Genomic DNA, 16,822 nt, shown 5'->3' with positions numbered 1-16,822 from the left:
CATGGGCACTCCGAAAAGGAGATGAAAATTTACTAGATGTTTTCCAGAGAAATTGCCTACGGATTGCTCTAGGCACCCGGCTGACTGACCGTATTTCAAAAAGTAGGTTGTACAAAAAGTGTGGTTCAATCCCGCTTTCTGGGGCTATAATGAAAGAAAGGTTGAGATGGCTAGGCCACGTTCTACGGATGAAGGATGACAGATTACCAAAGATTGTCCTTTTTGGCCAGCCGTCTGGGGCTACACGGAAAGCAGGTCGTCCTTGTCTGGGTTGGGAGGATGTCATAAATAAAGACTTAAAGGCAATAGGAAGTTCCTTGGAGGGTGTAAAGAGGGAGGCTTTAAATAGATTAGGTTGGAGGAGGAGCGTGCGTAGCTCTGTTGGCCTCAGGCGGCTTGGTGCTGCATCGAGTTAGTAGTAGTAGTAGTACTACTACTACTACTACTAATAGTAGTACTAATAGTAGTACTACTAATAGTAATACTACTACTAGTAGTAGTAGTACTACTACTACTACTGCTAATAACTCGCTGAGCACCAAGCCGCCTGAGGCCAACACAGCTACGCACGCTCCTCCAACCTAATCTATTTAAAGCATCCCTCTTTACACCCTCCCGGGAAGTTCCCATTTCCTTTAAATCCTTATTTATGACATCCTCCCAACCCAGACAAGGACGACCTGCTTTCCGTGTAGCCCCAGACGGTTGGCCAAAAAGGACAATCTTCGGTAATCTGTCATCCTTCATCCGTAGAACGTGGCCTAGCCATCTCAACCTTTCTTTCATTATAGCCCCAGAAAGCGGGATTGAACCACACTTTTCGTACAACCTACTGTTTGAAATACGGTCAGTCAGCCGGGTACCCAGAACAATCCGTAGGCAATTTCTCTGGAAAACATCTAGTAAATTTTCATCTGCTTTTCGGAGTGTCCATGCTTCAGAGCCATATTTGACCACTGTCATCACTGTAGCTTCCAATATTCTAATCTTGGTTTGTAGGCTTATCTTTCTATTCTTCCAAACTTTTTTTAACTGTGAAAAAACACCCTGAGCTTTAGCTATTCTACTTTTAACATCTTCACTGCTCCCACCATCTTTACTAATAATACTACCAAGGTAACTGAAGCTCCCAACCTGATCAATCTTTTCGTTACCTAAGGTCACCTGTTCATCTTCACTTATTCCTAACCTTAGTGACTTAGTCTTCTTAACATTAATTTTCAAGCCTATTTTAGCACCCTGAACTCGTAAAACCTCTAAAAATTCATTCATTTTGCTCACACTTTCATCTAATATGCTTAAATCATCAGCATAATCTAAGTCCAGGAGCGTTCTTCCTCCCCATTTGATTCCATGGTCTCCAATTGCCTTTCCTGTGCTCCTTAAGACGAAGTCCATCAAAATGATCCATATAAAGGGGGATAGAACACAACCCTGCTTAACTCCTGATTTAATACAAAACCAGTTGCTAACCTCATTTCCTACCTGAACCGCAGCAGTATTATTCTCGTACATAGCGCAAATCACTTTAATGTATTTTTCTGGTATACCATATAACGATAAGACCTTTGTTAACGCTGTTCTATCAACAGAATCGAAAGCTTGCTCATAATCGATAAAACTAAGGACCAAAGGTGTTTGACAACGAAGGGACTTCTCAATTATTAACCTAAGAGTGAAAACATGGTCGACACATCCTCTACCTTTTCTAAAACCGCATTGTTCTTCCCTTAAAACTTTGTCTACAGCATGTCTCAGTCTAAAAAGTATCATATTACTCAGTAATTTGCTACCTACAGAGACCAGACTAATGCCTCGATAATTCCGACATTCACTCTTGTCACCTTTCTTATACAGTGGTTTAATTAAGGTTTTCCTAAAATCATTGGGTACTTCCCCTTTTTCAAAAATCATGTTCATAATCTTCAGTAGCTTATTCCTAACCTCAGAGCCACCATATTTAAGGAACTCATTAATCATACTATCAGCATCTGGGGCCTTATTATTTTTTAATCCTTCTAGTACTGTCGCTAATTCTTCCTCACTAAACAAATCTTCCTTCACATCCAAGGTATCACAAACTTTTTCATTTTCATCTATATCTTTTCCTGCAACTGTATCTCGGTTTAGCACATTCTCAAAATGTTCCACCCATCTTTCTTTAACTTTTTCCTTATCACTAATTGTGACCCCATTTCTATCTTTAACTGGGACTAGTCCGGATCGGCTACTCCCTTTCAATTTATTAACATGCCAGTATAATATTTTACTATTATGCCGTCTAGCCGCATCTTCCAGATCCTCAGCAATTTTATCCATCGCCTCCATTTCACATCTCCTTAGTTCATATTTTAATGCTTTCTCCACTTTCTTCACATTCCTTTTGTTTTCATACGACCTATCGCTCAGATAATTCTTATACAAACCCCTTCTACTCTCTATTAAACCTAAAGCTTTTTCACTAATATTCCTAGTTGCTGTCTTAGCACTCTTCCCTAGGACACCATCAGCAACTTCACAAATTGTAGTAGTAGCAATAGTAGTAGTAGTTTAAGTAATATCCCAGGAAGGGCTTAGAGCATTAATTTGATTCTTTTAGCACATAGGGCTTAGGGTATTGATTTAAAATTTTAAAGAGATGTTGAGGGGGATGTTGACATAAGAAACAGGTGCTATTTGCTTACTACTACTATTACCACTACTAATGCTGATATTGAATTAATCAAATATAGTTTAAGAGCATCCAGGCTGTCAAAATGTCATGAATGGGGTATCATCGTACTTAAACAGGGTTTAACTTGAACTCTTACAGAAAGTTTATTAGGATTTAAAACTTAGTCAAAATAAAGTAAAGGCATAAAGGTTGTCAAAGGGTGTATTAAAAATATCAGAGAAATGGCCGGGCTATTAAGTTGAAACTCTTAGAGGTACTAGAATTACTATTATTGCTACTGTAATTGAATTGCATTTAGGTTGTCGACATGGCATGGATACAACATCTCAGACACTGAAAAGGGTGCTAAGTTGAAACTTTAAGGAACACTTGAGGTGTATGTAAAACTAAATGAAAAGGCTTCTGGTGCGAGGTAATTATCGAAAGGATGGATATATGTGGATCCAGTAATATCTATGTCTGAGGAAAAACTGCTACTACATTAATCTAAATCAAGAGGGTCAAAGAGCTCCCAGTTTATTGAAATGGCGTAGGCAAAATCTCCAAGGAAGAGAGTTGGGTATTAATTTTTTTTTTTTTTAGGAAAAATTGAGGATGGTGCAAAATAAATTAAAAGGTACTGTATGTGTCCAGAGTGTCAAAAGGGCGTATATCCAATATCTCTGAAACAGCTAGAAGTGCTAAGTTGGAACTTTCAAGGCATGCCATTGGAGATGTGGAACTGTTAAAAAAAATCTATTCAAGTTTGTCATAGGGTGTTTTAGCGGAGTCGCAAGAACAGCTACGGTTCTTAAGTTGAGACTTTCAAAACATTTTGATGGGGATGTATCACTAAATGTTTATGTTAAAAATGCGTGTCTGCAATATATTTGGAAAGGCTAAGGGCATTAAGGAGAAACTTTCAGAGATATGACAAATATTTCTACTGCTTCTACTCCTATTCCTTCTACTTGTACTAATATTACTACTACTACAACTACTACTATGACTGCTACTACTTCTACTACTTCCACTACTTCTACTACTACTTCTACTACTTCTACTACTACCACTACTGCCACTACTGCTAAAAGTACTTCTTATGCTACTATTACTACAGCGATAATTCATGACTGCAACTGCGACTATTTACGACTGTGACTCTGTCTGACTGCTTAAGTTTCAAACTAGTTACGACTGCAAATACTTATTTTGACGAATCATGACTCCAACTTCTTACAACTGAGGCTATAACTACTTTTGATTGCAACTATGACCGCATAGAACTTCAATAGTGACTACATTTGACTTTGGTCGCATAAACCACTTGTGTCATCAGCTGCATACGGGTCCAACTGCTACTACTTGTGACTGTGCGTGCAACAACCTGACACAGTAACTTTGACTACTTACGATTGTGACTATTTGAGACAGCTACCTAAACTACTTAGAATTGTGACTGAGACTACATACGGCACTTGCAACTGCATTTATGACTACTTGCAACTGGTATTATTTTATACAGCAGCTGCTTCTCCAACTGCTCCTAAAACTAATGCTACTACCACTAATGCTACTGCTAGTAATACTTCTACAATCAAAGAACAAATTGAAAAGAGTTGTAAGTTCATCAAAGTTGTCCAAATGGCAAAGATACAATATGTCACGAGTGAAGCGGGGATCAAGTTAAAACATTTAGGGAACGTTAATGGAGCTGGAAAAACTGAATCAAGGGGTTTTTCCCATTATTTCAAAAATTTGGTTATTTTTCTTGGGCTTGTAGCTTTTGATGTATAAAACAAAATTTGATAAATTTTGTACATTTAGAATCAGCATAATAAGCTGATTCTGTTGATGTATCTATTAATATTGAAATCCATTTTTTTTTACAGTTTCGGTTACTATTGAGCCGAGTCGCTCTTTGCTTATTTCGATGAAAAAAAATCTGCTGGTCTAGTGGCAAAACTTAAGAGTAACGGTGAATAACCTCTTGAATTTTTAATTATGTTTCAATACCAAGATTTCAAGATTGTATACAAGATTGTATATGAAAGGAGCTTTACCCTGCTCAACGCCCCGCTCTTTACACTAAAGTGTGACTCTTTCTTAAAAGTCTACATTTTAAAACAATGAAAAACTCTAGCGCAAAGAGCGGAGCGTTGAGGTGGGGACAGCCCCTTTTTTTTATTTAATTATTTAATTATTTTATTTTATTAATTATATTTAAAGATCTGGCATAAGATTCAACTTTACGGCAGGAAAAATAAAGTTCAAACACTGAAAAAAGAGTTAGTTTGTAAAAGGTATGTGCCTCAAATATTTGTTATTTTTACAGGTTTAAAATCTTGTACAAAAATATAATCAGGTTTTAAATACTTTACTTTTATGATGTGTCTCCAAATTAATTTGATACACATTATAAGCTTCAAAAACAAGTAAGGTTTTCAAAAAGTAAATTTAAAGATGTAAGCCAATAAAAATAAATTACGCCATAGATGTAAGCCAGCTAATATAAATTACGTCACAGATGTAAACCAATGAAAATTAAGTACCTCACAGAAATAAAGCAGTGGAATTAAATCTCATTTATCACGGAAGTACTTTGGCTCAGGTTTAAAGAAGTATCCACTTACTTTCAACAACAAGGACATATCCATGAGGGTTTTTCTTAAGGATTTCCAAAGCCTTCTGTGACATGTCCGAAAGTGAAGGGTCTCCAAATATTCCTTGATCTCGGTCAGAATCGAAATCCAAGTGGGAATAGTCAAATAGCCCTATAAGAAAAAAATTGGTGAAAGTTTAGAATTTACTCGTATCCAGCTGGAAAGAAGACATTCTATTTGAATGGAAGTTACACCGAAGAGAGAAAGAGATTTTACTATCTTATGCTTACATCTTTAAAAGTATATTATAATGCTATTGTTTTTTTTTTCCGCCCCGTCGTAAGCAAAAAAAAAAAATTATGGATGGCTCAAAACTTTGCCATCCTAGCCGAGTGGTTAGCGCTCTGAAGTTGAAGCATGGGGCAGGGGTTCGAGTCATGTTGTCGCTGGTTATATGGTTAGGATGGGATGGGTTTTTCTCCCAGAAAAATCTGGTAGAAAAACACGGGCAAGTGTCGGATGATTTGCCCAAATCACGCATTGCACTCCCCCCGAGAGAGAGAGAGAGAGAGAGAGAGAGAGAAAGAGAGAAGTTTATTAATATTAAATAGAAGGCAATACAAAATACTATTCAAAATCGAATTAGAATACACATAATTCCCCTCAAAAGTCTCCATGGCTAGGGATACAAGGGGGGTAAGAAAAAAAATCATTATACAAGCAATAAATTCAATATAGGCAATCACATATAGCAGTTCACTGGCAATATATTTATGGGCAATACAAGCAACAACTAGAAGGAGAAAAAAAAACATACCTGAGGCCTGGGAGCAAAGTGCAGAGAGGAAAACTACACACAACTTACAAAACACAGGGGCTATCAACTCCTTAGAGGAAAACAAAATTAATCTATTTGATTCTTTATTAAATGATCCTTAAGAATCCTTTGAAAAGTCCCAAACGAGTGGCATTTCTGCACTGAAGAAGATAGTGAATTCCAGACCTGTTGACAAGCAATGTGGGGATTGAAATCTGATCGAATAGTAGGGGTAGGCGGAATTTAGATATTATTTGAGGAACGAAGGCTATATGAAGCTGAATCAGAAATAAACATAGGAGTTTTCCAAAGAGATTTTGGAAGATTGCCGTGAAGTTGATCAAAGACAAAAGAAGAACAAGAAATAATGTAAATAGATCGTAGACTTAAGAGCGGTGTTGGTGAAGAACGGTTGGTGTCCATAACCAGACGCCGTGCTTTATTATACATGACGGAAAGTGACTGCAGTGTAGACAGAAAAGTAGACATCCATACAATGGGGCAATAAGAAACATATGACTGGACAAGACAGAAAAAAAGAAGTTTCAGAATAGATCCAGGAAATGTGCATCTAAGTTTTCAAATGATACCAACACTCCGTGAGACCTTAACCCTAATCATGGCTACATGGTTTTTGAATGAAAGGTTTTCATCAAGCAGGATACCAAGAAACAGGACCACCCGATTATCTGGTCTACACAAGGAGCCTTGTGACACCTGAGGGTGTGTAAGCTGAGGGAAAGTTATACCAATTTGAGAAAAAATAAGAAAATGTGATTTACCAACATTCAAGACCAAGTAATTGGCATTAAACCATGACATAACTCTCTCAAATAATGCCACAAGGTTAGACTTGATATCACATTCCATCTCCTCAAGGGTCCCAAGAGTGGTATCATCAGCAAAAGCAACAAGAAAATTTTCATTAGAAGAAGTATTAGAACAAGACTGAGAATCAGGCTGACACAGCTTGCAGCATGCCAGAGGCCTGATGTTTTTTACAACCAAAATCAGATTATTAACATAAATCAAAAATAAAATGGTACCAAGAAGAGATCCCTGCAGGACGCCATAATATACTTCAGAAGGGCTCCGGAAAAGCGGATCAATTGAAATAAGCCTACTAGAAAGATATGAATCAAACCAAGAATAAGCGTTTGATCTTATACCGATATGTAATAGTTTCCAAAGAAAAATCAGATGAGTCAAGGAATCAAAATCTTTACGAACATCCAAAAATAAGCTGCTGGGATATGACTAGAATCTGTTGCCGAATGAATGAAATTCGATAAAGCTGCGCAAGCATGCTCCGTAGAGTGACTCGCTCGGAATCCAAACTGGAAATTATACAAAAAATCTTTTGCATCCAGAAAACTAAGATGCCTGGATAGCATAGCCTTCTCAAAAATTTTGCTGAAAACAGATAGGAGATAAATTGGCCTATAATTAGCAGGATCACTCCGAGAACCACCTTTATAGAGAACTATAACCTTAGCTCGCTTTTGAGATTCAGGAAAAATACCTTTTCCGAAATACAGATTGACGAGCTTAGTCAGTGGTGACAGAACAGAAGGCAGAATGGCACGGATAACCCTTGTAGGAATATTGTCTGGTCCTGAAGAGGATGATCCTTTAAGAGCATTCACGGTACAAGCTACCTCAAATTCAGAATCAGAATTCAAAACCATCAACTTCAAACATGAGGGTCCAAGAAAGGCTCTGAAATCGCAACGAGAAGTTGCAGAGCTTGGAGAGGATGCAGTTACCTTTCCTATATTAGCAAAATAAGAGGTAAGCTCTAGCTGAACATCTACATCTCCTTGGACGTTTTACCATTGATTTTCAGCATTGATGGAACTGAAGGTAGAGGGGGAGTAGGTATAAGAACTGAATTAATTAAATACCATGTCTTCCTTACATCCTTCCCACATTCAGAAACTTTCCTATGATAATACTGAGACTCTGCCTTCCGACACAGAGTATTAAATATACTCCTATAGGCCTTGAATCGTTCGTGATGAGCTAAAGATGGTAAAGCCTTGTAAAGCTTCCACAAATAATTTTTCCTTTTCCAGCTTATATGGAGATCCATGAATTCAGTGGTGCTATCCTTTTCGAAGTACGGGGCGCTCGACCCCGATTGCAAATTTCCAGGATTCCTTCTTTAACTAAATCCTAAAAGGAATCAAAAGAGTGGTTAAAATTTGAATCAGAAACCAAACTATCCCATGGTAGATCAGTCAGACGAGAATTAAGTAGACTTAGCTCAGTATCACCATAACAGAAAAATGGGAGATTAGATGGTGATGCCATACGCTGCGCCTGATCAGCGCTCTTATATCGGGAAATAGAGGAAAAATGATCAGAAAAATCACTAACCAGCACCAAATTATCTAAGACATCTAGTGACGAAAAAATAATCAAACAGTTCGTGGTAACGAATTGCAGTAAGGAGCGAGCCGGCTCAATAGTAACCAAAACTATAAAAAATTGAATTTTGATATCAATAGCTACATCAAAAGAATCGCATTTTAATGCTGATTTTAAATATATAAATTTCATCAAGTTTAGTTTTACCCATCAAAAGTTACGAGCCTGAGAAAATTTGCCTTATTTAAGAAAATAGGGGAAGCACCCCCTAAAAATCGTAGAATCTTAACGAAAATGACACTATCAGATTCAGCGTATCAGAGAACCATACTGTGGAAGTTTCAAGCTCCTATCTACAAAAATGTGGAATTTTGTATTTTTTGCCAGAAGACAAATCACGGGTGCGTGTTTATTTGTTTTTTTTTTTTTTCCCAGGGGTCATCGTATCGAGCTAGTGGTCCTAGAATGTCGCAAGAGAGCTCATTCTAACGGAAATGAAAAGTTCTAGTGCCCTTTTTAAGTGACCAAAAAAATTGGAGGGCATCTAGGCCCCCTCCCGCGCTCATTTGTTTCCCAAAGTCAACGAATCAAAATTTTGAGATAGCCATTTTGTTCAGCATAGTCGAAAACCATAATAACTATGTCTTTGGGGATGACTTACTCCCCCACAATCCCTGGGGGAGGGGCTGCAAGTTACAAACTTTGACCAGTGTTTACATATAGTAATGGTTATTGGGAAGCGTACAAACGTTTTCAGGGGGATTTTATTTTGTTTTGGGGTGGATCTGAGGGGAGGGGGCTATGTTGGAGGATCTTTCCTTGGAGGAATCTGTCATTGGGGAAGAAAAATTCAATGAAAAGGGCTCAGGATTTTCTAGCATTACTAAAAGAAAACAATGAAAAATAAATATGAAAACGTTTTTTCAAATGAAAGGAAGGGGTAGCATTGAAACTTAAAACGAACAGAGGTTATTACTTATATGAGGGTTCGAAAAATACTTTAGCATTAAGAGCGAGGTATTTAGGAGGAAATAAATACCTCGCTCTTTATGCTGAAGTATTTTTAGTAATTTCAACTATTTATTCTACGGCCTTTCTGATTCAGGGGTCATTCTTAAAGAATTGGGACAAAACTTACGATTTAGTGTAAAGAGCGAGATATTAACGAGGGTATAAACCCCCTCGTATACATAATAAAAATATAAGATTATGAAAGTTTGTTACGTAAGTTAATTCTTAAGTTACGTATATTTTTTACTAATAAAAACATTCGTTAAAAATTAAAAGTTCTAGTTGCATTCTTAAGTAACCGAAAAATTGGAGGGCAACTAGACCTCCTTCTCCACCCTTTATTTCTCAAAATCGTCTGATCGAAACTAAGAGAAAGCCATTTAGCCAAAAAAAAATTAATATACACATTTCATTTTAATAATTTATGTGAGGAGAGCCAAAACCAAACATGCATTAATTCAAAAACGTTCAGAAATTAAATAAAAAAAAACTAATTTTTTTAGCTGAAAGTAAGGAGCGACATTAAAACTTAAAACGAACAGATATTACTCCGTATATGAAATGGGTTGTCCACTCTGCAATCCCTCGCTCTTTACGCTAAAGCTTTTAATTGTTTTAAAAAGTAGAATTGTGGTAAAGAGTAAAACTTTAGCGTAAGGAGCGGGGTGTCAAGGAGGAAAATCCCATTTCATATACGGAGTAATTTCTGTTCGTTTTAAGTTTTAATGTCGCTCCTTACTTTCAGCTAAAAAAAATAGTTTTTTATTATTTTATCGATAAGAGACGTTTGTGTTTCAGTAACTCGGGTTGGTATACAAACTGAAGGTAGAGTTCCCGAAGAGAGTATCATTGACAAAAAATCAATAGTTGAAGCAGAATTTTGATCTAGCAGGTTGAGGTTAAATCACCCATTAGGAATAGTTCATAGGGATGTTTTTCGAAACATCGAAGTTATCTTTCGAATAATTGGGATGATTCGAAGAAATCGAATCAGGAGATCGGTACCTACACAACGCAGACCACTAGTTAGCATGCAAAAAAAGTTTTTTAACGAAGTCAAAACTTTGAGCCGTCGAAGACCGACTTTATGGCAGTAAGCCTGAACGAAAATTGCGTAATCAGAGGTTTTGAAAGTGGACTCAATCAGTTGTCCTAGGCTTTGGGTCTAGGTTGTTCTTACTAATGCCAAGATTTGCAAAAAAAAAGAAAAATAAAAAAAACATGGATGAGAAGATGGAAAGGTATCGGGTCATTTGAAGATCAGCACAAGAAAATCAGAGATTTTTCACTTAGCTGTCTAATAAAAGGGATAGTCTTCAGTGGGTAATCAGTGATTAATTTTGTTTCGGCAGTTGCAAAAGTCATTTTGTTGTTTGATTGATAGTTTTTCATGTGTATTTTTTTTCCTTTCCCCTTTTTTACTTTTTTTTCCTCAAATCCATGTTGAGGAGGAAATCATCTAACTTGCCATTTTTAATCGTTGTCTTTATGTCAAATTTTTTGTTCCGGAAATAGAATGCAAAATTTGACTATTAAAAATCTGACTAAAATCTAACAGTGCTTAAAACAAAACGTGGATCTTAAGTGCTTTTATTGTTTAACCAAAGATTAAAATTATTCAAGCGAAACTGGAAACTACACCTTCTTTTAATTATTGGCTTCCAATTTAATTTTCTTAATTTCTGTTGCACTTAATGGCTCATGGGCTATGAAAGGGCAATACGAATTTGGTAGTGCTTTCATCACCAACGGTTAAGACTATTAAGTCTAGCGGTGTCAATTTTTACTTTTTTTTTATTTTATTTTTATTTATATTCATAGGATAAATGGTTATAATTACTTGAATATAATGCTAATAACAATTATCAAGGCGAAGAAAATCTTCAGACTGATAATTTCATGAAATAAAAATTAACATCAATAATTGTTGCAAACCTTTCAAACATTTTGTCAAGGCCCAAGGTGGTGTTTGTACAGACAAATTATTATTTTTTTCTTTATTATAATATATTTCTGATTAAAGTGCATTTACAGTGACGACTGTTTCCTGAGCTTCATCATTTGCTGCAATTACTGTATAAATATTTACAAGCAGGGCATATGCAGGGCAGGATGGACTAGGTGAGGGGTCTGAATGGAAGTTTTATTTTGTGGGCCATTTCTATGTTTTAAATTTAAAATTAAATTCAGTTTCAGTAACGGTGTCTTTTTAGGTTTTTACTGGGATTGCACGACAGTTTGTTGGCGTCAAAGATTGCTATGGCGTTGTTATTCTAACGTAACATTTTTTTCTTCTTTACTTTCATTTTTGACTCGCTCTGGTTATCACAGTAGCTTATCTTCAAACAGCACAATTCTTTGCTCATCAATGCCATTTTCGACACTCTCTGATACTTGCTGTCACATTTCTGCTAGACCTATAATTCTTTGTTTTCCACTTTCATTTTTGATACTTCCGATTAACGCTGTTACTTGTAATTCTCGCTGCTGCCTATCTTCTAACTACATATTTCTTTGTTCTCATTGTCTTATATCTGCTACTTATGTCTTTCCTTGTTCAATAGTTTCATTTTTGATACTCAATGTCACCTGTCTTATTGTCGCATATTTTTTTGGTTCTTCACTTTCGTATTAAGTCAATGGATTTGCCGCTCTCACTGATATTTTAACCTAATATTTCTTTGTTCTTTAATTTTGTTTTTGACTCCTTTCAATTATTGCTGCCACAAATATTCCAATTACATATTTCTTTGTGCTTTATTTTGGTTAATCATAACTTCAGAGGTTTTTTCAATGCCCTTTGTCCTAGCTGCTCGGATTAGTCTTGTCACTTTTGATGGTCTAGGTTGTTCATTTTCACCGGTACATTTACACTTCTCAGGTCTTTCTCTTGATCTTGTCTCATTTGATGGTTCTTTTTGTTAATGTTGGGCTTGCGTTTTTATTCTCTTATGTCCTTTTTCGTCCTTATTTTGAGCTTACGTGAGCTTTTTTTGTCCTCTAGATATTATGAAGCTGCTGAAAATGTCTTTTGAAATTGACATCACCGATTATGAAAACCTGATTTAACATATTTCTTTGTTTTTGATACATAAATTCTTCCAAAACTGATTGAAAATCTAATTTCCTTAATTTTTAACTTTTAATCAGCATAATTGCTAAATTAATCAATCCATCCTGATTCATTGTTGATATTAGGTAGTCTCATTGACTGTAGGCTGAAAAAGTATCTCTCTCCAACAGCAACTCTTACTGGAAGTATTAAGAATAGGATATTTTAAAATTCCGTATAAAGATTTGATGTTGATTCCAACGCCGATCCTTTATACACAGTGGGTCCGATTAGTTAGGTTCCGATTTGTATTTAGGTTCATAAGGCCCATGGTGTAATTTCTTCAAATTACTAGAGAGGAGAGGGAGGGGATTAGATAACTTCGAAGACCACACTGCCTTTCCATGACGAAAGTAAAACAGTTCAAAATAGGGATGATACCTTTTTATTGACAGTGAAATATAAAATTATTTAACTGGATATTTCGAACACATATACAGCGTTCATCATCAGCAGTAAAACTCATCAGCAGTTTTACTGCTGATGATGAACACTGTATATGTGTTCAAAATATCCAGTTAAATAATTTTATATTTCACTGTCAATAAAAAGGTATCATCCCTATTTTGAACTGTTTTACTTTCGGGAGAGGATTTAAAGCTAATTTTCTCAAATCAAGCAAAATTGACAATGAAAATTGGAAAATGAGCCATATGGCTCCATAAAGGTAAAGATATACAAAAGAAAATTGACCCATTTCTATGGATGCTCGAGTTGTGTAGGCTTTTCTTAGTTCTATGAAGATTCTTGAAGAAAAAAGTTTCTTCTAGAGGGGGGACTGAAGAATGGGAGGGTCTGAAGACCTTCTGTTGTACGCCAAGTGAATATATTCTTCATCTTATGGGGTGAACTGATATCGTTATTATAGATGCGATACCAGACCAAGTCCACAAGAAACAAACAAAAATACCACTTAAAAGCACTTAGGACAGGAAAATTATCTGATGCACCCATAGTTGACAATACCAAAGACTTTTATTTTTAATAATGTTTGATGACTTTTGAAAACTTTCTTTACTTAACTTATGGTTTCTTATTCTGAAATAGGGGTTCCGTCCATTTTAAATTTGCTTGGCTGTGATTTATAGCTTGACTCCACGTTATATAGAAAAAAAAACATACTCCTTGCAAGTACTTCAGACGGGGAAAGCTCCCGATGTACGTATAACGAGTGTGTGATTGGTCGCATTTGTTCCAATCGCCCTTTATCCAGCCCTGGATATTTCGGTAATCACAAGTAAGGCTAGGATCAATATAAATAAGTGCAGAAACAAGGGCAGATGTATTCAAGTTCCATGGTTTCTGAGTCAACCTTAGTTATAAGGCTCTTAATGTTTTTATTTTTTGTTTCCACTGCTTTGCGTAGGCTCCTTTGTTATAGCCATGGCTAGTCAGCCTTTATATAAGTGCATCAAAAGTGCCTATAGCTCGATGTGGTATCAACAAAGGGTTTGAAGGAACTAGGTTCCCAAAAAAAATGTTAAATAAAAAATTACTCCTCTCACTGAAATAAAGACCACATCTTTAATTCTTGAGACGTATTTTCTGCCTTGAGCCAGATCTCCTGAATGTTCAGACAGCTTGTATGACTATAAATAAGACACACGTCAGCTGAAATAATGGTAATATTCCAATTAGATACAAATAGATTGCTTGGTCTCAAATTAAATTAATTCATTACTTTGTAATTAATTATAATTGATTAATTATACCTTAGTAAAGCATTAAATTATGCTACTAATATATATATATATATATATATATATATATAAATCAAATCCCTAAAAATAATTCAGGCAAACCATAGTTTCAAACAGTTCGTGGTAACGAACTGTAGCAAAGAGTGACCCAGCTCAATAGTAAACGAAACAATAAAAATCGGAATGTTGATGCTAAGAGATATATTCAAAGAATCGCATGTTGATGCTGATTTTATATATAAGCCTCATCAAATTTAGTCTTGCTCATCAAAAGTTAAGAGCCTGAGAAAATTTGCTTTATTTTGGAAAATAAAGGAAAACACTCCTAAAAGTCATAGAATCCTAACGATCACGGATGCGTGTTTATTTTTATTTATTTTTTTCTGTTTTTTTTTTTCCAGGGGTCATCGTATCTGACCAAGTGGTCCTAGAATGTCGCAAGAGGGCTCACTCTAGGGAAAATTAATAGTTTTAGTCCCCTTTTTAAGTGACCAAAAAATGGCCCCCTCCCACGCTCATTTTTCCCTAAGTCAATGGATCAAAATTTTGAGATAGTTATTTTGTCGAAAGAGTCGAAAGTCGAAAGTCGAAAGACATAATAACTATGTCTTTTGGGATGACTTGGGAAGTTTCTTTTAACTGAAAGTAAGGAGCAACATTAAAACTTAAAACGAACAGAAACCTACTCTATGTATGAAAGGGACTGTTCTCTTCTCAACGCCCCGCTCTGCACGCTATTGATTTTTACTGTTTAATAAAGTAGCATTGAGAGAAAGAGTCAAACTTTAGCGTAAAGAGCGGGGCGTTGAGAAGGGAACAGCCCCTTTCATACACAGAGTAATTTTTGTTCGTTTTAATTTTTAAAATCGGTCCTTACTTTCAGTTAAAAAAACTTGTTTTTTTTCTATTTAATTTCTCATTGAAATAGAGACCTGGTTATCGGTTACAAACATCTATTTTCTGCGTTTTTCTCTGAAAGTTTAGACATCTTAAATTGCTATAAATAAGAAATATGCCATATTATATAGTAACCATTAGCAATTTGGATATATAAGAATTACTTAGCCTTGGTTTGACACCCTAGAATGCAGTTAGACGAACAATGGTTTTTCTCACTGAAATAAAGATCGTATGATCAATTAATGACTGGCTTTTTTCCTTGAATGTCCTAGCGACGTGATTTTGAATTAAATTCAAAAGAAATAGAAAACACATGAAAACCCTTACCTAAAAGAAACTCTGTTTTCTGAGCATCGATTTTGTTGAATTGGGCTTTGTTCCAAACATATTCAGCAGAATGACCTCGTTTCTTTTTGTCTTTCAGCCATTGCTCAATGAGATCTCTTCTATCTTGACGCCTTCCTTCTTCAGACTTGTATTCTGGATCACGAGTCCCTTGTGGTAGCCAGTGACGTCTTCCACCACCCATTAACACCTATCATGTAGTTCGAATAAGAAGATTTACCCTATATTCTTGCAAGAAAATTTTACAGCCTAAGCACCTTTTATTATTTTTGTTTAAGTTTATTATTTTAGTTAAGTTTTGTGTTTATTATTTATCACTGACAAAAAATTTAAGCTTTTATTTTATCTTCCCTTTACAAATTTTGGGTATGTTATTTTGTTGCTGTTCTACGCTTTCAGTTGTTAATATATAATAAAAATTTTGCTATTATTCAGTAGCTGAGCTTCAGTTTCGTCAAGCTATCAAATTGTATATTTTGTATTTTAATTTTAGTATAATTGCGCATATGTCATTATGGAAGACGACTGGTCAATCTTCGTGTAGGAGTAGTTTACTTGAAACCTCTAAAATTGTGCTTCTATTATAGAGTTTTGGCGCACAAGTTCTATGCCCAACCTTCCCAGTTATCCATGATCCTTCAGATATATTGGCCTACTCGTTTATAGTAGTATATTTATTTTTAGCGCTCCTGCTGGTTATTGATACCAATACTGATAATCCTAAAGCTCCTTCACAAACTGTGACTCTAAGAAAGATGAATGCGTTAATTATTCTCATATAATTTGAATATATCAATAAATTGCTGTTCTAATGAGAAATTTGCTGTTGATTTAACGTCATTCATATGAGTGCTCCCTACAATTATCTTATCTTTCTTAGTTTTAAATAAGAATTTCATGTTTATGAGCACTTCTTCGGGTTACCTCTATCCTGCGGATTGCCTTAGGTAACGGGAGTTCCCCTAAAAATATTTTTGAAGTACGCCTGCAATATTGATGCTACCTCTTATTGCAGAAAATAATTACTTATATAATGTAACAAACATATTCACATGCTTACTAGTACAAAGGTGGAGAAAGAATTAGGCTTGATTGCCGGTTGCAGACTTCACGAGATGAGAAGAGTGATGGGCTGAATTGTCATCAGGAGCTTTTTTGGCCAAATATTTAAATGGTAATGTCTCATTTCCCTATTTATATAGAATTTTTAATGACCTCTTGTTTCCCAGATGGGTTCGCTCCTACAGGTGCCCTGAAACAATTTTTGACGGTGCCTTCAAAACACAATCAGACTCTTTACACCGTCTATAG

General features: G+C 35.7%; 1 protein-coding gene across 2 annotated transcripts in view; it reads right to left on the bottom strand.

The window, feature by feature from the left end:
* The window catches only part of LOC136027627 (alkaline phosphatase, tissue-nonspecific isozyme-like), a 92,396-nt gene that overhangs the window by 10,523 nt on the left and 65,051 nt on the right, over positions 1 to 16,822 (bottom strand). For both annotated transcript variants that reach the window (XM_065705047.1, XM_065705048.1), the window contains exons 5-6: positions 15,494 to 15,701; positions 5,287 to 5,427 (exon numbers count right to left, since the gene is read on the bottom strand). In XM_065705047.1, coding sequence (XP_065561119.1) covers positions 5,287 to 5,427; positions 15,494 to 15,701 — 349 coding nt within the window. The remainder of the gene's footprint in view (positions 1 to 5,286; positions 5,428 to 15,493; positions 15,702 to 16,822) is intronic.

Source organism: Artemia franciscana, chromosome 5 (assembly GCF_032884065.1).
Source record: "Artemia franciscana chromosome 5, ASM3288406v1, whole genome shotgun sequence".
Classification (NCBI taxonomy): Eukaryota; Metazoa; Arthropoda; class Branchiopoda; order Anostraca; family Artemiidae; genus Artemia; species Artemia franciscana.
This window is presented reverse-complemented; position numbering and strand designations above follow the sequence as displayed.